Source organism: Cynoglossus semilaevis, chromosome 15, assembly GCF_000523025.1.
Source record: "Cynoglossus semilaevis isolate Cse_v1.0 chromosome 15, Cse_v1.0, whole genome shotgun sequence".
NCBI classification, from domain to species: domain Eukaryota; kingdom Metazoa; phylum Chordata; class Actinopteri; order Pleuronectiformes; family Cynoglossidae; genus Cynoglossus; species Cynoglossus semilaevis.
In genome coordinates, this window is record NC_024321.1 from 2676479 (window position 1) to 2701893 (window position 25415).

Consider the following 25415-nt stretch of genomic DNA (forward strand, 5'->3'; position numbering starts at 1 on the left):
GTACCTACTCCTGTCAAGCAGACCATTATTTAACACACTTAGATAACAGTTTATGGTTCACCACACTTTGGTTTAACACACTTTGGTAACTAACTATAAATTCTATTTACAGTTGTTTATTAATCTTTTATTAGTTACTTAGTAGCCGTGCTATTATCTGTAATATCTTAACACTGTGTATGAGTCCTCTACCACCAAAGGGTATCTCTTACTTTCTACTGGGATCAACCGTGAGTGTAGTCCATCACAATCTCTTGGCCTGGCCATGGATCGATTCGGAAAACATTCACGGCTTGCCTTGGTTGTTGGTCGGGGGTTAAACTCCCTACAAACCTTACACATCTCACAATATTTTGTTACTATCTGTTTCATTTTTGGGTGCCACCAGCAATTTAGATGATCCAATGTTTGTCTTTGACCTGCATGGTGCATGCCGTGAGCCCCTTAGGAGTCTCGGAGTCCCTTAAGCCCCCGTCTGGTAGCACTACTCGCCCATCTGGGCACCGCCAAGTTTTCGGCGAGTCCCTCTCTGCTCCCCAAGCTTCCCAAAGTACTTTTCTTAGTCCCCTATTTCTTCTTGTGCCTGGATAATGACTTCCAAAGTCACTCCTACTGCATATGCCAAGACCGAATATACAGTCACCATTTTTCCTGCTGCTCAGTTTAATGCCTCTAATAATGCCACCACCTCTGCGGCCTGCGCAGATGGATTCTGTGTCAACACTCCACTAGCTTTCATTACACACTCTCCCTTCTACTGTTCCGCTACTGCCCATGCAGCCCTTAAATTCCCATTTTTCATCCTTCCAACAACAACCATCCGTGTAAAATTTTTATACTGTCCACCACAACCAACTCATACGCACAGATTATCCCTTCAAATCCAATCCTCTCTGTCCCTGACCTTTTCTGCTACTGCTCCATTTCAACGTACTGTCTCGTCATGTCCTTCATGGCCAGTTTGCGGTTCTTTTCTTGTTCATCTATAGTTTCCCCATGACCATTATTCCCAATCATTTCTCTGTTATATTCTCTTTCCATTTTTGCGTCTTTTAGGGGGACCCAATCTTCCCCAAGGTTTAGACCTATGTCCTACAGAACAAACCTGACTAATCCTTACCGTGTCTGGTTCGGCCCCGTCAAGGGGAGTCACTTGTCACTCAGAGAATTAACTACCAACACATAAAATACTTGGCACTTCACTGCCTTTGCCGGAAGTGGTCTCTGTCAGCTAGTGACTTCTCAGTTGAGAAAGCTTCTACAGAGTTTTTCAACTCAGTGGCACATGATGTCACTATAATGTTAAAGCTATTTAACATGGCTTTGCTGTTAACATTATTAAATATGTTTAACATTTATACCTCAAAATGTCAGCAGCGTCTCCTTCTTTTGATAAAACAGTGACAGAATTACACCTCCCAGATTTCCCACAGAAGCGTGTTAAGCAAAAAGACAGTAGCTTCCTTCAATTTTACTGTAACACAGCAATCCTCCCACACAATTCCCCAAATTCCTTCAAAAAAAAAAGAAGAAAGAAAAAAAAAAAAAAGAAGAGAAAAACACGGTAGACATAAGCAAATAAAATGAACCAAAAAAGTTTAGGGACTTCAACCTAGGAACTCTAACCTGCAAGAATAATTATCGATCATTTTTTTGCAGGGAGAAAGTTTTTTTCAGTGTTCAATTTGCAGTATTTTCTGTATGTCAGAAAAGCTTACTGCTTACCTTTTAGTTTGGGCAGGCACCGTGCTCCAGGCAGTCAAACCTCCTATACAGCCGAATCTGGCTCACTGCCTGTTCGGACCTGTCTGAATCTGAATCACGTTGGGGTCACTGACTGTTGTCACTGACTGTTGTCACTGCAATGTTCAGCTAACTTTTCCCTGGTCCTCTGAATTTATACAGTGTAGTGGATGTTCTTTTGATCCAAAGTCAAAGACAGGAACGTCGAGGCGCAGTTCCTTGTCAAACTGTGTTTTTATTACAAAGAGAGCAAGAACAAGCAAGAGAGTGTAAGAGAGTACATTCGAAACAATGTATAAAAACGAACTTACAGAGACCTTTCCCTGGAGTTAGTGCCGATCTGGTAGCCTGACGGTTTCTCAGGACCTATGCCAGGAGCGCTGACTCACCAACTGTTCCGAGACTTCTGAATTTATACAGACATACAAACAAGTTTGATGTAGGAGTGGGTTTTCTCTCAACGAAGTTCCCCTGCAGTTGCGTTACCATGGCAACCATAGGAGTCACATACCATTTCAGACAGAAACAGTATTTCATACAAAGTTCCCACATAGTTTAAAACAGGGAATATGCATATATCATAAGAAAAGTAAAAACACTTCGTGGACACAATAATTCAGTGTGTGGAAACAACCCACACACATGTCTGGGGTGTCCAAAGCAGGTGGTTAACTGTTTTTTGCTGATAAGCATTCGTTTAATTAAACCTTCCGAGTCACCATATATGGACCTGTTGAGTTATAGCAGAGCAGTAATATTCCTACAACAGACAGACAAACACGTTTGATGTGGTGGTGGATTTTCTTTTAACTAACCTCCTCTATAGTCTATATTGTCTTCACCCTCTGCTGCACATGTGGAATGTGCAGAATGGCTGTCTGTTACTCTGTGGTCCGGTCACACCGAGTGTATGGTGGAGAAATATGGTAAAATAATTTGTCATGGCCAACTCAGAATAACAGGAACTGCCAAGAATAACAGGAAGCCAGGCACAGGCAAGAACAGGGCAAGCTGACCTGGGTAAATTACCATGTCTATCTGGTTGCTAGCCAAATGTGAGACATCGGTGGGCCACTCTAACGTTGTAACCTTCAACCTAGCAGTGATGGAAATGCTAAAGGTTTTTGGACTGATCATTTACAGCTGCGGCATCAACATGAGTGCTCTTATTCCCAAGATCCTTTGGTTTTCTCTTTCTTCTTTCCCGGACAAATCTTATTCCACTGTCTGACAAGTTTGATGGAAATATTGCCTTATCCTTAAACTCGCTAATTTTCAACCTCAGCATGTCCATCGTCTTTGTGCTCGGCTGCTACATTTCCATCCTCCATGTCTTGAAGAGTCCAAAGCCTGGTGAGGCAGTTCAAGAACGAGAGGTTGTTGATCGCTCAAAGCTAAACGCTTCAAGCATTAGCAAGTTCATCCTGGGAACACAAGTGTTAAGAACCTGTGTTTATTTTCCTTAAGTTTCAGTTTGCTTAAGATAATGATGACGTCCCGAGAAGTTTGCTTACTACTGAATTTCGGAATATTGCTGACACTGCCAGGGAGTTTGGTTCTACCTTTGCTGTTCCTGCACACAGCGGGAAATTTGACTTTTTGTAGGCATAAAAATTTATCAAGAAGTCTGGATGTCTGGAACCTTTGCCATCTGTAAATTAAACGAATTTCTGTACACTTTTTGCATAATTTCATTTTAAGGAAGGAAATAAAAACAACAATCCCATTACTACTACTACGAAAGTATAAATATGAATTACAGCAGTTCAGCAGTGGTATACTGTCCCTGATAATAACAAGAACCGCCCACTTTAGTTGGGCACAACTGTCGGCCAAAGGTATGGCAAAATAAATCCCACTCGCAATATTTACATTTAGTTTTATTTCGCACTCCAATTGGAACAGCAGCGTATTTAAGTACAGTACAGGCAAAGATCCGTAAGAAGAAATTTACTCCGTCCGATTTTTAGTTCTTCTTAAAAATAAAACTTATATTTTTATTTTTTACAGTATGTTCAGTTGATGTCTTTTATTTTGAAGACGCGTATCTATTTTCCGGAAATTGTAGCGCAGGGGCTCATTTTGAAGCTAACAGAATAACGGCTCGGCGACAGTGTTCACGTCAATGTTTACCTCTGGAATGGTGCAGAATGCTGTAATACTGTAAATACCGACATCACACATCACCCAGGTAAGAATCTATAACGTTTTCTTACGACAGAGATTTATGTAGGAAAGCGAGGCGCTTGTCTTTTGACTCATAGTTTTCGTCTGGACGGGCCTTTACCTTCTTAAATCATAACAACCGTATGTAATGTGGCTAATAAGGAGGCCTGATGAAATTTGTGTTTATATTTGTGCTGCTTTGCGTTTCTCCATTTCTCCATTAGTAGTTAATTGGAATGACCACACGCAAGAAATGCAGCCAAATTACCCATATATGTGTGTATATGGGGAAGGGAGCGCTTCTGGGCCCGCAGCAGTTTTCGTATCATTATTCAGTTAACGCCACCTAACGCTGGGTAGTTAGATGGGGTTGGAATTACATTCATAAATTTAATCTTAATTTGTTTAAAAAATAAATTATTCTAATAACGTTGTCAACTGTGGTCGTGCGGAAAGGAAAGGAAGGAAAAGGAAGGAAGGAAGGAAGAAAAGTCAACTACTTAGTATCAATGTGAAAGCACACCACAATAAAATGTGACTTCTGCTTTTATTAAACCCATAATCAAAGTGAGCAGGGGAGCAGTGAGTGGGGGGCACAGTGCCGTGCTCCGAGCACCTCAGTTGTAAATTTAAGTCTTTTCGAACTGCCACTGCAGCCAGTACTTGGTGGGAGTGTTGGCTTGATGGTTAAGGAGGTGGACTTGGGTTCGAAAGGTTTCAGGTCCAAGTCCACCAGCTGCCAAGATTACCGATGAGGTGCACTGAGCGCGTCACTGACACTGCTCCCCAGGTGCTTAAAGCTGCCCCCTGATAGTGCTAGTTGATTTTCTTGTCGTAACACCTAACACCTTTCTCCCAGTTTCCCTCACCACTCTAGCTGTCCCTTTACCAGTCTTCTGGTAGTTCACCTCTATCACCGAGAGCAACTCCACTCTAACTCTCTGCAATACGTCTCCTTTCTTAATTTCTGCCATTTAATCTCCATTTATGCCTTAACCGTCTTTCTCTTCCTTGTTTCCACCTTCACTTTAAACACAACCATCCATTGCTGCTTTGCCCCACTTCCCCCTGGCACCACTTTACGATCTTTGACCTCTTTCAGACAGCCTCTCATGTACATGATGTGCATCTTTATTCCGGTCTCTGCTTTTACCAGTTATTGTCCCTTTCTCAAAAGTCCTACTCTGACTTCCACGCTCACGGCCTTTTCAGTTCTCTTTATCGTCACATTGTCCTGGTCTCTTATTTGATGGTCTTTAACCAATAGTAGTTCAACTTCCACTGGCACTGGTTGGTTAACGGTATGGTATGTATGCGGTCGTTGTTAACCCGTGCTGCGATTGATCCATTCTGGAAGTCGTCTTCTTTATTTGTCAAGTTATGTTACATTGTTACTGATCTGCAATTGCATACGTGATAACATTTTTTGCTTTGCTTACTTCCAACAGTCTCCTCACTTCGGTCTTAGCATCCAAAAGTGGAGGTCAAGCAAGGATGGCTGTTACCCTCACTATGTGACTGCAGGCTTTGCATCAGTTGCACCCCAATGACCAACACGTGGCAGCTCTCGCAATGAAACCCATGAAGTATCAAAGTTGTGGCCAATATAACCCACTGCTGGATCGCGTTTTGAGTGAGTCCAGTGTAAAGTTCTGTGGAAAATGTGGATTTGCTTCAAAAGACGCTACAACATTTGACAAACATCTTTCGGAACACGCAGGCCCAAAATTTTACTGTTTTTACTGTAACAAGGTGTCTTTCAGTGAATCAGAGCTACATGCACACCTAAAGCAACATACATCCAGCTATCCATACAAATGCCCTTACTGTGGACAGGGTTACATAAGGAGGCAGTTTCTGATGAAGCACATCGAACGCCTTCATAAAAATGTCAGCGCGCTATCTACCAAGCCAGACATTGCCAAAATCACTCATGCCCCAGTCTCCAGTGCCTTACCGAATGTGTCCTCTGCGGATTCATCACCACTTCGACCTGGTGTTCGAGTCACAGTTCCCCTACAGAGAGAACCTGTAGTTGGCCTTCAAGATAAGCCAACAATAAAGACAGTGACTGCTAATGTATCCTATTCCACCGATGGAGACTTGGATCATTTGTCCCTTGTGAATGTACATACACAGCAGAGCAGAGCTTTAACAGTTTCCCTTCCGGATGACGTAACGATCCCTTCTGGTTGTACAGTTGAGCTTGTGGAGGTAAAAACAGTGAATGGAACAAAGGAGCTAAAACTGAGATTTGTCTCTAAACAAGAAAAGTCTGCAATTAAAGACTCAAAGAATACCGTTCCTCAGAGCACTTTACTGGAAAAGCCGATCACATCCACGTTAGGTCCTCAGATATCTGCGGTGAAATCTGGGGGTCTCGGATCAAGCAACAGGCAACTGTGTGAAACTCAAACGTTAAACGTGGAGCGTCATGCTGCTGTTCCGGTCAGCATTTTCAAAAGGTTCCCAAATCAAGTAAACACGGAAAGAAGTGGACATAAAAGAGCATTACCATATGTCATTGAGTTGGATTCTCCAGTTCCAAGCAAGAACACCAAGATTCAAATTAAATCTAAAAGAGGGAGAGCCAGTGTGGGCCTTGATGCACCTGGTGAACATACACATCTAAAAGCAGCTCTGTCCTCAGTCAGCTTCAACAGGCTAAACCAAACAGTGCATGCAGACAAAAGGGAGACAAGTATTTGTCCCCCTGTGAGAGCAGAGCAGGAGAAGAAATCATTACTTTCACAGCCATCTCAGAGTGTCCCGCTGCAGAGTGAACGTGATGCAAACAGCAGTGCTACGAGGAAGGATCCTGAAATTGTCAAATTCAGGAAGAGGACTGATTCAGAATTCATCAAAGATGCAGCAGAATTGAGTCAGCAAACTCTAAAATCAACTCCTCTCTCCTTGTCTGTTCCTTCAACTAGTCCCTCTGCCCAAGTCAGACACCCATTAGTTTCAGTGAGCAAGAACAGTGGGGTGGAAAATCAGTCTTTTCCTGAATTTAAGACTCTAACCCAACTATTGGCCAAAACTGATGTAGCCGATTGTGTAAATAAAAATGGTTCTGGTTGGAGGCCTACTATCAAGTCTGAGGACAGAGCAGGTGGAGGAGACAAAAAAGAACCAGAGAGTTTTCCAGTCATTTCCTCTGTGTTTTCACTCAGTAGTCAACAGCCAAACCAGCCACTGGTGACGTCTCTGTGTGGCATGGTGATGAACAAAAGTTCGGATGTTTCCTCTGAAGATCACGTGAAATCAATAAATGGTACAGAGAAGTCATTGGAGGCACCAACACCCAGGTTGCCTCAGATTTCTTTAAAAGAAGAACCCAACATCTGCAAACCATTATCAACAGAAGGATTAGTTGACTTTGTCAAAGAAGAGAAAAAGGATACCAATATCCAGCAAGATAAACCGCTGATGGATCAAAACGCCCATATTAAAGAAGAGAAAAGAAACTCTCAAAACTCTCAAACGGACAGTGAGCCTAAATGCTTTTCCAACCCTCCTTTAAATAAAAAGGCAGAACCGGAATCTAGCCCAAAAACAGTTGAGCTAGTGGACGTGTCTGTATGTACAGATGGTCTACAGCAATTTGTAAAATATGAGTCTGGCATTTCTTCAAAGTTTCTCACCGTCTCACTAAAGAGGGTAGAGGTGGCAGTGTGGGAGAAAAGTAACACACGGAACTTTATGGCCACTGTGACTGATTGTGAAGCTCTTTCTCTGATGCCACTTAAAGTGGATCAACTGGTGAAAAGACCAGGACCGGACCAACCTGTGGTGGTGCTCAACCACCCAAAGCCCCGGGCACCTGAGCAGGTATCCCGGACAGACACCATCAGAACCACTGACTCCTCTTTTGTGGTTCCAAAGTGCCAAATTCTAAAAATGAGGCTGGGCAAAGTGATGGGGCAGAAATATGAGGTGAAGGGTTGCACTGTTCGAAACTTACCATGAACATTTTGGACAACAGAGGATGTCAATTCATTGGTATTACGAAATTGGGAGTGTTCGGTCGTTTTTGCTATAGGTGTCTGTAGTTGTGACTACATAGGCCCTCTTTGAAGAGCCCTTCTGTTGAGTTCGCATTTCATGTGTCATTTCAAGTGTTTCAAAGTGCGAAATACCAGCAACTCTACAAGATTAAAATTAATGGAGGTAAACATACCGTCTATGTAATATGGTTATTCTTTGGTTTTCATTATTTAATTTGATTTTAACCCCTGTACAGTTGGTCAAAATAGACGAAGCCATGGAGTTGCAGTTAACTACTAAACTATGTTTCTATATTTTTTCTACCCCAACCTTTTTGATTCTACGGCCCAACGACAGGTGTGTGTGTGAGGGAAGATCACATACATGACCAAATATATTTTATTTATTACATATATAATGTGAATGACCTTATCAATAAATCCTTAGTTGATGCTCATTCCCTCCTTGTTAGCAACATTGTTAATAAATCACTACAAAGAAACTTGAAGTCCAATCCACTCCAACAAGTAAATAACACTAACATGTCTTAAAGTTTCTACACATATACCAGATTTCCATGGAATTCCTTAACTATTTTTATTCCTTTACTATTTGTTTTGTAATGTCAAAGGTGCCGGATGAAAAATTGACTGCAGATTAGTCAAGCACTGAAGGAGTGGAATGAACAGTGACATGTTTTTCCAAAAAACATGTCACAGTCCATCTCTAAGTGATTCGTGGGTCAGTACATGCCTGGTAGTTGGGGACCCCTTCTTCAAAATTTACAATTTTTGTGCAATTTAGATGTTTTGTCTACAACCAGCAACCTTGTAGGAAATTATCAAGTTTCACTTAATTGGACTTAAAACTATTATTAATTTACCTGCATTGGTCAATGCAACAGTGATAAAACAAAACAAATAAATACTCTACCACTAGATGGCAGCAGATGACCTAAAAACTAAGAAAAAGAGCGAGAGAGCCAGAGCTGTTAAAGATCTTCATGTGTGTTTCTTCAAATCCTGCCATTACATCAGTGTTGTGTTTAACCAAACAATCCCACATTTTACACAGAGTAAGTACATTCAGTACATTAGAACTAGCTGATTATTGTATTTCATTAGTTTACTTTTTGGGACATTCGTTTGGTGTGTTGTGCATCTTTTCAAATGTAAAATGTATGCCGTGGGTCAAAGAATGCTAGGAGACATTGAGTCTTTACCTTGGGAATTTGTAAAAACTTGTGATAAAAAAAAATCTAGCCCAAAAACAGTTGAGCTAGTGGACGTGTCTGTATGTACAGATGGTCTACAGCAATTTGTAAAATATGAGTCTGGCATTTCTTCAAAGTTTCTCACCGTCTCACTAAAGAGGGTAGAGGTGGCAGTGTGGGAGAAAAGTAACACACGGAACTTTATGGCCACTGTGACTGATTGTGAAGCTCTTTCTCTGATGCCACTTAAAGTGGATCAACTGGTGAAAAGACCAGGACCGGACCAACCTGTGGTGGTGCTCAACCACCCAAAGCCCCGGGCACCTGAGCAGGTATCCCGGACAGACACCATCAGAACCACTGACTCCTCTTTTGTGGTTCCAAAGTGCCAAATTCTAAAAATGAGGCTGGGCAAAGTGATGGGGCAGAAATATGAGGTGAAGGGTTGCACTGTTCGAAACTTACCATGAACATTTTGGACAACAGAGGATGTCAATTCATTGGTATTCTGAAATTGGGAGTGTTCGGTCGTTTTTGCTATAGGTGTCTGTAGTTGTGACTACATAGGCCCTCTTTGAAGAGCCCTTCTGTTGAGTTCGCATTTCATGTGTCATTTCAAGTGTTTCAAAGTGCGAAATACCAGCAAGTCTACAAGATTAAAATTAATGGAGGTAAACATACCGTCTATGTAATATGGTTATTCTTTGGTTTTCATTATTTAATTTGATTTTAACCCCTGTACAGTTGGTCAAAATAGACGAAGCCATGGAGTTGCAGTTAACTACTAAACTATGTTTCTATATTTTTTCTACCCCAACCTTTTTGATTCTACGGCCCAACGACAGGTGTGTGTGTGAGGGAAGATCACATACATGACCAAATATATTTTATTTATTACATATATAATGTGAATGACCTTATCAATAAATCCTTAGTTGATGCTCATTCCCTCCTTGTTAGCAACATTGTTAATAAATCACTACAAAGAAACTTGAAGTCCAATCCACTCCAACAAGTAAATAACACTAACATGTCTTAAAGTTTCTACACATATACCAGATTTCCATGGAATTCCTTAACTATTTTTATTCCTTTACTATTTGTTTTGTAATGTCAAAGGTGCCGGATGAAAAATTGACTGCAGATTAGTCAAGCACTGAAGGAGTGGAATGAACAGTGACATGTTTTTCCAAAAAACATGTCACAGTCCATCTCTAAGTGATTCGTGGGTCAGTACATGCCTGGTAGTTGGGGACCCCTTCTTCAAAATTTACAATTTTTGTGCAATTTAGATGTTTTGTCTACAACCAGCAACCTTGTAGGAAATTATCAAGTTTCACTTAATTGGACTTAAAACTATTATTAATTTACCTGCATTGGTCAATGCAACAGTGATAAAACAAAACAAATAAATACTCCACCACTAGATGGCAGCAGATGACCTAAAAACTAAGAAAAAGAGCGAGAGAGCCAGAGCTGTTAAAGATCTTCATGTGTGTTTCTTCAAATCCTGCCATTACATCAGTGTTGTGTTTAACCAAACAATCCCACATTTTACACAGAGTAAGTACATTCAGTACATTAGAACTAGCTGATTATTGTATTTCATTAGTTTACTTTTTGGGACATTCGTTTGGTGTGTTGTGCATCTTTTCAAATGTAAAATGTATGCCGTGGGTCAAAGAATGCTAGGAGACATTGAGTCTTTACCTTGGGAATTTGTAAAAACTTGTGATAAAAAAAAAACCCATGTGCATTCCTTCAGTACACGTATTAGGTATTACCACTCAAGGGAATACAAAAGTCCAGTATTTCTGTGTTGTTTTGCGTTTAGCAAGCAGGCTTAACAGTTCTTTTTGTACCGCTGTAAATTTTCTTTTTTAATTTTAATTACTTTTTGTAACTACTTTTTTTTTAAAATTCCTACCGTCAACTTAAGCAATCAGGACTATGATTTTCAACCAAACTGGCTTTACAAGCCTACATCCAATCTTCAACTTAAACTTACTTATTTTTTTAAGACCTGGCGATAGAGTGTTGAGTAGTTTAATAAATCAACAACTTCTAGAAAGAGTTTAAATTGCCAATTTTAAATATATGACTGCATTTTGACAGTAAGTGTGAATACCTAAAAATTATCCAAGTTTATGTCTTGAATTAAAAAAAATGTCGTTTTTTTATTGTAAGCATGGACTGTGTTGTACTAGTCTTAAAAAATATATATACAGATATTCTGGATTGAGAATATTAAAAAGCATTCAAATACGTCCAAAATACAACACGGAAATATTTAAAAATAAATCTGCACCTTTTTGCATAGAGTCTTTGCAGCTGCGCTCTCTTTCATCAAAGCAGTAGAAGCAGCAGCATTAGTACAGCAACAGACCAGTGTACGACTGTACAAACTGGAAAAACATATGGAGTACCAGAGCTCTATGGTTACATTTTATAATTATTTGCTTCGTCAACAGATAATATGGTCAATAAACTCCATAATATTAACAGTAGACTGTTCACTGGGATATGGAAGAGTTCTTACACTAAAGTGTTGTTTTGTGTTGTTAACTTCTACACATTTGCCTACAGTTACTTTCAATGTACAGTCATTTTTGATGTGTTCAATATCTTTGTTTACCCATTTTAGTTTCGTTTCACTTCAGATTATGTTTTATATTGACAGTGTTTATCATTGTGTTCACACTTTTCTAAGAGTTGTATCATTTTTTTAAATAAACAAACAAAAACATTTATTATTAAAACCTTGGCTTCGTAAGCACTTGGGATTTTTTTTGGAGTGGTTAAAAAAAACTTAATCTAGGGAAATTGCAGTACCTGGTGTGTACATTTTCAGTGCATTTGGTCAATTATTTTTATCCACTATGCCATGAGAGATCATCAGATGTACATTGTTCAGCTTCACGTCTTCATGTCTAAAAATATTTGTTTGTCCAACCAAAGAATACATTATTTTTTTTATACACAGCCTAAACAGTAAGTTTAAACTACAAACACTAGAGTCTCTGTAGGAGCTGGTCGACGTCCCTCCTTGTTACCGCGTATGTCAACAAACATGGGTATTTTCCTTCTCGTACACTTTTCCCACTGATGAGAGTGATGGGGAATATGCTGTGAAACTTGATGACGTCTGTTACCGAGTCAAACATCTGGGAAGAGATACTTGGTGTTAGCTCCAGTGGTAACTGTTGAAACAACGGCATTGACCTTAGAAATGACCGCAGAAATAAAAACCTTGACTAACACACCCAATCATTGTTAAATTACAGACCCCAACAAACTAATACAACAGTGGCACCAGTTGTAAGATGAAAATGCGATATAGATAGTTTTCCGATGACATCTCGCCACTACCCACAGTTCCTTAGTCCACCATCTTGTAGGGCAAACAGAATGTACAGGTAGATATTAAATACACAAAAGAACACCGATAATGGTAAATACCTGTGTTGTGTGGGGTTGTACTAACCAATCTGGGAATGGAGATCAGAAGATAACGTTTTTTGACATACCTAAAGCGATCTGTCACCAAGGGAAGCTGACGGGTGATATTTGGACAGAAAGAAGGATGCTATGGCTTTTACGTATTAACCGTGCTAATTTCAACCCAGATCCAAGAAAAAGGGCATTACAGTCTGTTCTGAACACTGTTTTTCAGGTTATTACATTATACTTTTATTTAACCAATATGTTTAATGTCAATAAAATTGAAAAATATCAAAATGTACTTTGCATACATGACAGATGTACGCAATGCAAATGTGAATCCTCAACTGACTACAGTCCATATCATCAGTATTTTCATGTACAATTGAACTTTTTTTTAATAAAGTAAATAATACAGATTATTTTGTGATTTTGGAAAAAACGTATAATCTAATCAATAGTAAAACATGTCACTGTGATTTTTACATTAATTATTATTTGTATTATTTGGGTGTTAATAAATACCGTATGATATACATTGTCTGGCTAATTTTCAATGTCCGCCCGCTTCCACTCAGCTTTGTTGACCTCGTATGCGTCTGAATCTCTATACAACAATTACGTCTGATATAATATTCTTGTCTTTTTTTGTCCTATCAATTGTTTACGTCTACCTGTTCGCGTATTTTGCCGTACAACATGGCCGACAGTACGATGCATCGTGGGTAACAACGATTATCGGAAAACCATCTATTGTACAACATGGCCGACAGTGCGATGCATCGTGGGTAATAACGATTATCGGAAAACCATCTATTGCTGTGTTCACGACGTCTTGAAAACGAGGTAATGAAGTTACCTAATGATCATCCTATTTAGAGGAAAATAAATGTAAGTCAATGTGATGAAGTGGACCTTTGATGTCTACAGCACAAACATCTGGCTACACCTGTTTCTTATAAAAAGTCGCAGGATTTTTTTACTTACGTCATTGGATCGCTGTCCCAGTGCGTATTTGCCGGTGCTCTCAATGAACCGGATCTTTATATTGTATACTTTTTTATCATGGTACACTGCTAGGACCAAAGGTTCACTGTTGGTTTTGATGGAACAGTCTCGTACCAGAAACGCTCCGTCCTAAACAGAGGAAGTACAGACAATAAGTACACCTGTTTGAAATAGAAATTTCACAGCAAGCACACAGACTTTCCAGGTAAGGCTAACAAACAAGACAAAATTAAATTGTAAAACATGCATAAAAGCAAGTACAAGTAACTGCAGTGCTTATATGCGGAACGTGAGAAATGCCTTGTTGTGCGTAATAAGATACACAAGCTAAAGTAAAGTCAACTGTTAGCCACCTAAGTTCACGAAAGCAGGACTAAGCTAAGCTAAGATTAATCCTGTGATCCACCTGTATTTTTACTGTCAATCCTGGAATTGATGTGTTTTACAGAATGACTATGGTCTAAATATAAGCCATGATTTTGATCATCCTGCATTGAAATATTACATATATTGTCATTTCATTTAAGTCTCATGATGTAATTGCACCAGTCTTTTTCTACTGATTTGTTTTTTTTTAAATTATTACTTAGCCATTCTTAACTTCCCCCGAGGGATTATTAAAGTGTATCTATCTATCCATTCAGCAAGACGGTCCACTATCGTCTGCCAGTCTCTCTTTATAATAACATATGAATTCACTAATTTCCTGTCATTGTCCCTCGTTTCGGGAGGTAGCAAAACAGTTCTAGTTAAAACTACCAAGGTTCTAAATACAAATTTCTAGTACAATTTCCTACAGTTAAAAATACACTAAGCTTGGGACGTTTATACTGTCTCAAGCTCAGGTGGCAGTGGGCCTGGGGGTGAAGTAAGCAGACTTGCGTCTGAAATGTCACAGGTTCGAATCCACCAGCCACCACTGCGGTGCACCGAGCAGGGCACCGTCCCCACACACTGTTCCCAGGGCATTCAGCTGGAGCCGCCCCCTGCTCACTAAGGTGATGGGTTAAAAGCAGAGGTCCCACATCGTTGTGCGCAGTGGTGTGCTGTGTCACAGTGACAATAAATCACTTTCATGGTACTGGTTTCGAGAATCGAAAACAAGCCCGTCTCACCGTGTTGACCAGATGCAGGGCGTGTTCAGCATCAATTCGATTACAGTCCTTGACATACCAGTGTCCTTCGCAGTAGGTCTTCAAGAAAAGTTCAGAGATCAGTGACTTTGATGCAGGAACCAGATCTTCATGCAGCAGTACAAGGAGTCGTGTGTTTACCTGTCGTAGCTTCGCCATTGGAACAAACTCATGCTGGTCAAAGTCTTTTCTGGTTTGAGGCCACTCATGGTGTTGACGTTTTGAGAAAACCCTTTCTTAAAGCAAAATAGTTAGCCTTCTTTTTGTCTTATATTATTATTATATTTTGGTATTAAACAGTTGCTTTGGACAAGGTTAACGTGATCAGAATCCAGAGTAGGAAGAAAATGCTTTGTTTAGATTTATAGAAATAGCAGTAAAACAATATTTAAAGTCAACATCAAATATCAACGATGGTTCCAGTGCCAATCATTAGTGCTGGTCTGAAATGATACGTACCCAAATTTTGATCTGACCTAAATGAGAAAAGACGGGGGAGTAGATCTATTTACCCATTTTACAGTCTGATACGACATTTAGTAAAACTTCGAAGAAATTTAAGGCTTACGTAATTTCTGTAGGAACGGAATCCAGGTCCAGTGAATGTCTTTGTGTTTTGTGGAGAACGGAAACAGTTTCTGCTCTCTGTCGACCTTAAATAAAATACATTTTACAGTGTTAAAACGTTACACTTCAAATGCATTCGAAGCTGTTCAGTACATGTGTTAGCACCCACCTTTGGTGTTGGGCCTAAAACCTGTCTGTTGAGTGTGAAAATGTAAAGACATTAAATCACAAGAAAAAAGAATTAGCAAGTTAACAAGTTTGATTTTGTTTGATTAAAGAAAAATATAAATGAAATATCAATTTGAGTATAAAGTCGTTTGTGGGAATAAAGCCATAAATGTACGAGAAATAAAGTCACAAATTTCGGGGTTTGGGTAATAAGTTTACTTGATGTGTTTAAGGACAACGAAAGAACATTTCAGTGTTAACCATACTTTACCAACACCAAACTAACTTTGTCAAAACTTCGTCACATCAAACTACTGACCCTTAACTTTACGGCTTTCTCATAAATTTACGACTATTCTTTGTTTATTCACATTGTGGCTCTAAAACCCGTCGTAAAAATCTGTGTTGATCACTTACTCTCTTTGTTGCCTCTCGTTCGCTGAAATAAAAAAAAAAAGAAAAGAAATTACAATATTACCAAAGAAATCCACCATCCTGCTGGTTTAAATAAGTGACACCTATTTAAACCAGCAGGTGGTGGTATTGCTTAAAAATTCTATATTTGATACGATGATTGTATACATTAACATTAGAGTAAATATTTTTTTATTTCTTTAAAAAATGGTAAAACTGGTAAAGGCTCAGCCCTGCAGTGCTGTTAAATCAATGGTTCTTACATTCTGCTGAAAGCCTCGTGTGGAGACTTGTTTGTGATCTCATCTGATGAGGACGGAGGCGGTGGACAGGGTCTGGAAGTATTCATGTACTTGTGATCCTCGTTTTTTTTTTTACTTTTTACATGCTGAGAAAAAGTAAAGACAGTTTAAACAAAGTGCAGTTGAAAGGAAGGCCAGTACCAGAACAACTGTCAGGTTCCTGTCATCGTGTGTGTTTACCTGCTCTCTTGTCTTCACATGAACCGATGTGTTATCTGTCAAAAACAACCATTAAGATATTAGATCTTAGATGTTATTTTGAAGTACTGTTGCATGAAGATCATGTTTATGCTCAGAAATATGTAAAATCAGAAATACAGAAATATGACATTTGTTCAGGTTTTGTCTGTTCTTTCTTATTACCCAATGCTTTTTCTCTTCTGCCAGGCTTTGTGTCTCTATTTACAGGTGGACCTGTGATATAAAAACAATAAAAAAAAAAAAAAAAATCAAGGGTCAAACTGTGTACTTTTTTAAGTGCACTTTACTAATTGTACAGATGCTTTAAAATGTTATTAGGTTTAAACCGTTTAGTGACGTCACAAACAGACCCACTCTCTTAGCCGCAGTTCATTTTAATGCCTCGCTCTACCAGCGTATTATTTCACTGACTCACACTCCAAGAATGCTGTCCCACTTTACACTTAGAATTTGACAGAAAAGTACATTAGTCGATATTATACCCAAAGAAAAGTAAAGTTCTAAACGGATGAAGCATCTTGGATGAGCGGCGAAACGTCTTCAGTTGCCTACTTTCAAACTGCTTTGTGAGAGTTGAAGTTCTAAGTTAAGGACACAACTAATGTGATAGTGATGGAACTACCAATTAATGTCAAATCTGGTGCACGGTATTCTTGAACAGCAACAAACGTCCGTTGAACGACACTGACCAGATGGCAGTATATAGCATTCAAGCATCTTGTACATGTATCAAGTGTGAGTCATAGACAGATGCAGAGACAGAGACAGAGACAGAACTGACACAAATGCTCGCACAAACTGTCCACTGGATGCATTTACCCCACCACAGAACAAATAAAAGTATTTTTGTTCATACTGTAACCATGTAAAAAGCACGTTTTACCTGTTAGATGAACTAAATGATTTTAAACGCCTACATAAGAGAAAAAAAACCCTCAGATTTTACCTTCTGTGTTGTTATTAAAAGACAGTAGAACGTTTTCAGACTTTACCCACAGAATGGAGGAGTTCTCTCTGTTGACACTGAGGCAGGATATTAGAGTTACCCTAGAGGTAAAGGGAGAAAAGTTAGGAGGCAGATCGTAGAGAGGTAAGACAGCAGCTAAGGTTTTTTTTTTTTTTTCTAATTATTTTCCATTGATTATTTTTTTAAAAGCTGGAAACTTACAGTAGATGGGGATTTCTGGCCCTGTTCTGATGCTGACCACGGAACATCCCTGTCTGGAGATGATAAAAAGTGAATAAAACAATGTCATCAAATACAGACATCGTTTCAATTAGAGATTAGAAGTAGCATTTTTTGTTCTACGTATACGCATTAAAAACAAAAACTGCAGTACGAAGCAGTGAGGAAAACATTGAACATGGAGACAAAGAGAAATGGTAAAACAAAAAAAAAAGTTAATGTTATTAGTGTTGTGCAGAGTGAATAATGTGTAAATGTGCGTAAAGTGCATTGGTACCTGCGTACATTGGTTCTTCATTGATGGGCCTGGCAGGAAGTATTTGCACACACCGCACTTCCTGCAGGTCGCACACCACGTCATACTCAGGTTCTTCGCCAAATGGGTCAGATCTTGGATTTGTTTGTCTGAATGTGCCTTTCTGTGAGACCACAAACAAACTGCAGCTCAGACTGTACGATGTCGCAGGGCAGATTTAACCTGTCATTTTTTTACATGGTTTGGTTTTTTGTGTGAATTTGTGCTGAATAAAGTGGGCTGAGATATCCACCACATCGATCAAATAATTATCAATGCTTTTGAGAAATAATAAAACATTTTTCTACATTGATCGGTTATTTGGGAAATTGTTGTGTTAGCAGCAGATATGCTGTTAACAGTTGGCCCCTAGCAAGCGCCAAGCATGTGGTTCCTCTGGGAATCGAACCCAAGACTCTCTGCTCTCTGCTTCCGAGGCAGGCGTGCTAACCGCTACATACCATGAAACCACGTAACAACAGTGTAATAGTCTGAATAGGGCTTGGCTGGGATGCATTGGGTCGCTGTCATTTTTAATTAATTAATTAATTTCTTTGGCTAAAGTTAAGTCCTACACATTAAACCTAACCTTGTTGTCAGGCCAAACTGCAGCTTTACCTCCAAGAACATTAGACAGGAAATAAATGCGTGCTCCACATCTGATAACCAAAGTGTTGGCCACATCCTTTAGGGCAAACTAGTAAAACACACAACTTTTGTCAAGATTGTCTCTTTTCGACCAAGAACCCAGTCTAGTTGTCTAGTTCTATACTGCTTTGGATCAAATCACCGGGACGACTGGGACCCTCTACAGATGATCTGCTATCAGGTTATACATTGACACCAGACGTACTTGTCTGGCACACATCTGCTGGTCCTCAATGATGCTCTGTGTTTGAGAAAGCATAATTTTTAAAGTGGGAGGTTCCTGGAGGCAGAGAACGGGTGTTTTTTGGCGACTTAAAAAAACCAAATATATATATATATATATATATATATATATACATACATACATACATATATACTGTACATATATACATATATATACAAATATACATATATACATACATATATATACAAATATACATATATACATACATATATATACAAATATACATATATACATACATATATATACAAATATACATATATACATACATATATATACAAATATACATATATACATACATATATACAAATATATACATATATTTGTTTTTTTGTTAAAATTTGTTAAATTTGTGCTGAATAAAAGTGCTCAAATTGATCAATTTTCTTTTTTTTTTTACCAAAAATCCATGCTGTTTCTTTATGGAATGTGAGCTACATTTTGGATGCCACAAATGATCAGGCTTAGTTTGTCCTACACAAAACAGGGATAAGAGACAAGGTTTGTTTTTGTGATTTTAAATACAGAAGCATCTTGTATATATATATATATATATATATATATATACAGGGAACAGACTGTAGCAAACTTGGATTAAGTATTAATAGGTGCATTAAAAGATGGGATAAGATTATTTAACCTGTTACAGTAAAAAAAAACAATATCATACAAAAGAAATATTGATGCAAATTTCAAGCCACACTTGTACAGTCAAATAAAAACACTGAGGCAGGATTTCCAGCGTGCGGTGCACGGCTGTGACTCTGCACTAACAATGACAGATCACACGGCGGCTCCGAGGCTCGTTTCTGTACTAAAAGGTAATTATCACTGCGCTGTAAAATCTCCCAAAGTTTCCCTGAGGGAACGCTGATGTGGAACCAGCAGGGAAATAACTCACCATTATCGCAGTCGACTCACAGACGCTCCCTGGATCGGTGTGGCGCTAATGTGTGGATGAAACCCACCTGAAAAATATCATTAGTTTCACTTTTACACAGTTTGACCTTATTCACCCTACACACAGAATAAAGAGGTCGTTGTTTACCCAGAAACACCCACGACTGTTTTCACTGACATTTGCCACAGCCGTGGAGAAAAAAGGCAGTTGTTTTAAAAAAAACAAAACAAAAAAAAACACAACCCACAATTAGAGCTTTATTATCTTCTCCCTGACGGGAGCACTTCTCTGCAGCCACATCAACCACTGTCTCACTTCTCTGCAGCCACATCAACCACTGCTAATTGAACACATTTAAATATAAGTAATCACATACATTTAGTGCATCCTTATTAAGATGCTTCATTTAAATGTGTTAAATGTCTATATTTGAACTGAAATATTTGAACTTCAATTGAAGCCAACTACAGGTTACTTAGACCAGGGGTCCCAAAACCCCGGTCTGGGGACCACTGCTGATCCATAGGTCATTTAGGGTCATTCAAATAGAATCCAGTCATATCCCTTTACTTTTGAAGATAGTTAGATAATCTGTCAAAGTTTCAAAACAACAGATCATTCAGACTCTGATACTAACAGAAGAAAGACTGAAAGATGTTTTATTTTGAAAATTTTATGATCCTTCAATGATAGCACCGAATTACCAGGTCGGCAGTAACGACTGATACTGGCTGATTGGTCGCTGGTACAAAAAAAGTTTGGGAACGCTGTTAAATAAGTAACAGAAATAATCCCCACCTAAACCAAAAAGTGACAGCTAGCACAGCCAGAAGTTAGCCAAGAGTATGTGGCAATATGCTAATGCGTAAGCCAGAAATAGCAAAAAAAAAAAAAAAAAAAGCCAAGAAAGAGTTAGGAAGTTAGCAGTTAGCATTAAGTTGTTTAAAATGATTTAAGATTTGATCCACATAAAGTTGAGTCTCAACAAGAGATGGGAAGAGAAGAGAAAAAAAAAAAAGACAAGAGATGGAGAACAAAAAAAAAAAACAACCCTCAGAAACTAATATTGTGAAACCAATTACTAAATGTTAGCTACAAAAGCAGATACAATGACTATGTTTTAAGTAATGTAGAATTGAGGGTTTCTTAACAATTCATTTTAATCTATAGATTTTGAATGTTCATAAGCTAAGTTTAAGCTTCTCTGAGCTCGGAAGTTGTTGTTTGTGACATAATAGAAACTTTTAATGTACAATTCCATCCAAGACGACTAAAACTATGAAATGAACAGCCACTACACGCAAGTTCGAAACCTTTAAACCTTAGGTTTTACTGCACAGCGAATGTGTGTGAAATGTTCCTACCTCTTCAGAAGATGAACCTGAATGTGTCCCGTAACAATCGCCTGCTTAGAAGATGAGCAGAAGTCAGTAAGGTGGTCCACTGGTAGTGTACTGCACAAACCAACCACTTCCTGTGTGGTGGCTACTGGCCTGACATGTTGAACATGTCCCATTTTTTCTTGCTTTCATTTTTTTTTAGACTTTTAGAGCCCCATCCACATTTGCTCTGATTTGACAGTTTTGCATCTGTAATGTTGTGAATGACGCAGAGAGAGATTGTTGTTTAAAAATATCTACAAATCTAGTGGCACTTAAACTCCGCGAAGTTTTGCTTTCATCATTTCCTGTTGTTAGTGCATTCACTGCTCTTGAAAGGCGAGCACATGTCAAGAAAACAAACGAAAGCATCTTTATTTCACCAACTCAAATCGCAAGGGAATTGGTTTCAGTGAAAGTCCGAGGGAAGAACTCAGGGACATTCTAACATTTACTCAGGATTCAAGTACGGAAAAGAAGCACTGTGACTTTTTTTTTGTCTCAAACATACATACAGAAATAGAGATAGAGATAAATCATTTTTAACTGAAAACACAAACTTCAGTTTGTGGTAGTATTTCCAGGCCTTAATATTTTTCAAGACATATTTCAATATATATTTAAATTCCATTATTCAACACTTTAACCATCTGAAACTTTAACAACATTTTAACAAGTAATAAATAAAATCACTTTTGATGTGAAAAAAAATCAACATAAAACTTATTATACACAATATATGCAAAATACTACTACTACTACTACTACTACTACTAATAATAATAATTATTATTATTATACATTAATTTGAGTGTGTTTATATTTTTAGCCAGTTTAGTTATTTTTTCGGTTCTAACTGGCATTAAAGTGAACTTACATACATTTACATATTACATATCACAAAATACAGTATCTAGGGAAACACATTTCTAATTATATATTACTGGTATAATATAAAAAAGCAAGAGAAGATTAATTCCTGTAAAAAGAACTATTTTCAACCTGACAGCACATATATTTTTTTTATATTTTTTCTTTTTTATATTCTGAAGATTTAATATCAGCTTTAAATCATCTTGTGACTACACAGTGTCTGAGGAATACAGACATATTTTCCCAGCAAACAAACAAACAAACAAAATCCACCTAAATATGACAATATGTTGGCAGAAATTCTGGCGTTAAATGAGCAGATTCACTGCAGTCAGGCTACGAATGAGTTTGTAGGTGGAGTTTTATCAGAACGATGGTTAAATACTTTGCTGACGCACTCAAAGCCAAAAATCATACGAGGAGTCGAATTAAACAGGAGCCATTAGTCTGCAGATGAGAGGAGAAATGAGGCAGAAAATGTGCTGAGATGCACTGAGAACAGTTCCACACACCGACTTTATGGCTGCGTGTCGGGGTCGCAGTGACAGCAGTTAACAACAGAGCAGGTGAAACTGTTACTGGTAATTCTTATTTCAAGGGATTTCAGCCTGTTCTGCTGGACTTCAAAAAAATTATTAAAAAAAAAAAAAAAAAAAAATGGAATTAAAAAAAGTGTGCATAAACAAGAGAGAAATCTTGTTTAAAAGAAAACTACATTATACAAATCATTTTTTAAATACATTTAATTTAAACTATGATCACAAAACCATAACTATCATTATATGTTTTTTCCAAAACTTCTCCATGACTTTTGTGACATTAACTACAACAAATAGTAATATAATATTATAAGTATATATATAGTATAATAATATATTTTGCTTGGTCCAAATGATGTGAAAAAAAACGTATTAAATACTAAAATTAGTCAAGCTGTACAAAATATATTAAACGTTTTTGTTCTCAGTCTCAGATTTCCCTAAAATGAAGCACATTTTTGTTTTAGTCGCTGCTCTAACAAGTCCGTAATATTCTCTACGTGCGAAGAAGATCAGACCCCTTTGCTCGATAACACCCCTGCAATATCCTCTTGACTAAGACCACACACAAACTGATGACAGCAGCAGAGATTAAAAAAAAAACTACCTGGTGATCAACAGTGAAACTTTTTTTTCAGCTGGCTTCACACTTTCTTCTTCTGTCGGTGTGTTTGAGGAGCAGAGGCCTGAAGCTCACGAAGGTCAGTCTTTTTCTGTGTCGCTGTGCCTCCTGTGGTTTCCCCTGTAATGCTATAACCCGACTTCCTGTGAGCGATTAGCATCTGAGCGCTCATATTCTCACTGATGCTTATCTTCCGTTCTCCCCTAAGCACGTCTACACCTCCGTCCCCTGTGACGGCTTCATCGGCTTCATCGGCCTGATGCTTCTGTCACTCTGACTCCTCACAAAACGTCCAAAATAATCAACCACTGTTCCCCCGCTCCGGCCCACACCTGTCACTGAGAAATAAGATCCACGCTAGGCCGAGTCCTGGTCTGAAGGTGGAGCACACGCTCTGTCTTTTTTGACTGAAATCTCAAACCAACAGCCGAGTCCTGGTCTGAAGGTGGTCTTTTTTGACTGAAATCTCAAACCAAATGCAAACTTTTTTCTAATAGTTTTTTGAATGACTTTCAAATATTTTGTAGCTACTTTTATTACCTGTTTTGATTGATTTGAATAACTTTTTTTGACTCACTTTTCTTGTTTTCTTACAGTGAGCTAATGCTCGACCTCCTCCTAGTTATGTGGTTACATTTGCAACATTATTTGACTTCGAATATGTTTTCAGGTCAAAGGTCAGCTTCTGTTGTCAGTCCATAGGCATTCATCAGCTTATCGGCACAAATAATTGAAAAGCAAACCACAATCAGAATCAGTTACGTTTGAGCAGCATATTCTTCCACAGAAGTTTTCCGAACTCTAACTTCATACATTTCTGTTTCATATTACAGTTCCTTTGGCCCTGCTCCAGAACTTAGGGACTCACTGTGTAATTTCCAAAGACAAACTTTCAGATCAAGTTAGAACAGCTCTCTTATCCTTAACCTGCATCTGTTTTATTCAGCGCCTGCATTAGATACAGACGCGGATACAGTCACAGTCGCTCTGATCCACGGCTTTATAGGAGAAGGACAAGATAGTGTCCTACGGTTTAGATAAAATCAGACTGAGAGACGGGGGACTGGGGGGTGAGGGGGGGACATGTGATTCAGCAGCGTAAATAATTAAAGCTCAGAGCGGTGATAGAAATCTGTAGACTCTGGGTTCAGATAATACTGGATAGATATCAGCGTGGAGGAGGAGGAGGAAGAGGAGGAGGAGGTGGTGGTGAAGGATGAAACAACATTAGTCACTCTCCCTGTGGCCCCAGGCGGCCACCAGGCCATGAAGCTGAAGGTCACGACATGATAGATGGATGGACGGAGAGCGGTCAGCGTTCGCATCGCTGCCCAAAGATGACCAGAAAACAAATGTAGCCGTACGTGAGCTATTTTCCCCCGGAGATGGAAGACACCTGCTCTGATGTTGCAGCCATGAGTCATGGCTTTGTGAACTTTGCACACAGCTGTGTTCCGTCAGCTTAAATTCAGCGTGTGACAAGAAAAAAAAAAAAAAAAGAAAAAAAGGAAGAGGCGATTTCCTGCAGCCTTAATGAGTACGACTTCTGATGTTGGCTTTGGTGTCTGTCTCCTGGAGGCTGCATTTAATCTGTGTAGGCGTCACAAAAAGCTGAAACGTACGTAGATAAAACCCAGCTTCATCACGAAGTACCTGTTTACCATGTAGAAAAAATTCTGCTCTCTGCTACTGAATATTCACATTTCCTGGATTTTAAGTATAAGCAAACTTACAGTGGAAGTATTGATTCCATAGCATTTTTTTATGGTAACTTACTACAGTTTCCCAAACTTTTTTTCTGGGGACCCGTATTTCAAAAGTCACCAAACTTTATGACCCAAGTCAATTATTCGTAAAGTCCTGGGAATGATGATGCGAGACAACCCCCCTCAAAAAACTCTTGCGACCCACCTGAGGGTCACGACCCAGTCTTTGGGAAACAATGACTGATGAAATGAAAATTGAAATATTATTGACATTTAGTCTCGGGCCACCTTTGAGGGGTTTCTGGGCCAGAAATGGTCCTCGGGCCAAGGATTTGAAAAATATAAATTACTCACTGAAAAACATTGAATGATAAAAACCTTTCGGATTTACTATTAATTAAAAAAAACTCAAGCAGTCAAAACTTTAGAAAATATATTTTTCACATTTCTTTTAAAAAATCTTTGCCCCTCCTCTTAAAAAAATGGTAAAGAAAAATTGAAATTGCTGCTCCAGATATAGTTCCAGTGTGGGAACCTCTGAATGAACCCAAACACCAAAGGGTCTCCTCCTCCTCCTCCTCTCTGAAAATTTCACTCTTTAGCTTTTCTCCCTCCTTCACTGCTCCATCAATTATAATGGTAGCTGTGTGTCAGCAGAGGCTCCACAATGGAAAAGAGCCAG

At 38.7% G+C, this 25415-nt stretch overlaps 2 protein-coding genes across 3 annotated transcripts in view; one reads left to right on the forward strand and one right to left on the reverse strand.

The window, feature by feature from the left end:
- The first annotated feature begins 3747 nt into the window (after window positions 1-3747).
- Window positions 3748-11863, forward strand: znf518b (zinc finger protein 518B). Of its 2 annotated transcripts, none has more exons than XM_017039276.2 (3): window positions 3748-3934; window positions 5358-7501; window positions 9203-11863. In XM_017039276.2, exons 2-3 carry the CDS (start codon window positions 5482-5484, stop codon window positions 9577-9579), a joined length of 2397 nt encoding a protein of 798 aa, XP_016894765.1. In that variant the 5' UTR covers window positions 3748-3934; window positions 5358-5481; the 3' UTR covers window positions 9580-11863. The 2 variants fall into 2 exon arrangements, with proteins under 2 accessions (XP_016894765.1, XP_024918865.1); XM_025063097.1 differs by having other exon boundaries at window positions 5358-7453; window positions 9155-11863.
- Window positions 11864-12120: 257 nt separating this feature from the next.
- Window positions 12121-25415, reverse strand: part of clnk (cytokine dependent hematopoietic cell linker) — a 28382-nt gene continuing 15087 nt past the window's right edge. Inside the window, exons 2-16 of the mRNA XM_025063346.1 lie at window positions 19615-19659; window positions 17807-17948; window positions 17512-17564; window positions 17336-17390; window positions 16506-16556; window positions 16323-16357; window positions 16104-16228; window positions 15844-15865; window positions 15428-15452; window positions 15260-15344; window positions 15151-15167; window positions 14833-14927; window positions 14674-14751; window positions 13538-13687; window positions 12121-12273 (exon numbers count right to left, since the gene is read on the reverse strand). Of these exons, the coding sequence (XP_024919114.1) occupies window positions 12121-12273; window positions 13538-13687; window positions 14674-14751; window positions 14833-14927; window positions 15151-15167; window positions 15260-15344; window positions 15428-15452; window positions 15844-15865; window positions 16104-16228; window positions 16323-16357; window positions 16506-16556; window positions 17336-17390; window positions 17512-17564; window positions 17807-17948; window positions 19615-19659 (1131 nt within the window). The remainder of the gene's footprint in view (window positions 12274-13537; window positions 13688-14673; window positions 14752-14832; window positions 14928-15150; window positions 15168-15259; window positions 15345-15427; window positions 15453-15843; window positions 15866-16103; window positions 16229-16322; window positions 16358-16505; window positions 16557-17335; window positions 17391-17511; window positions 17565-17806; window positions 17949-19614; window positions 19660-25415) is intronic.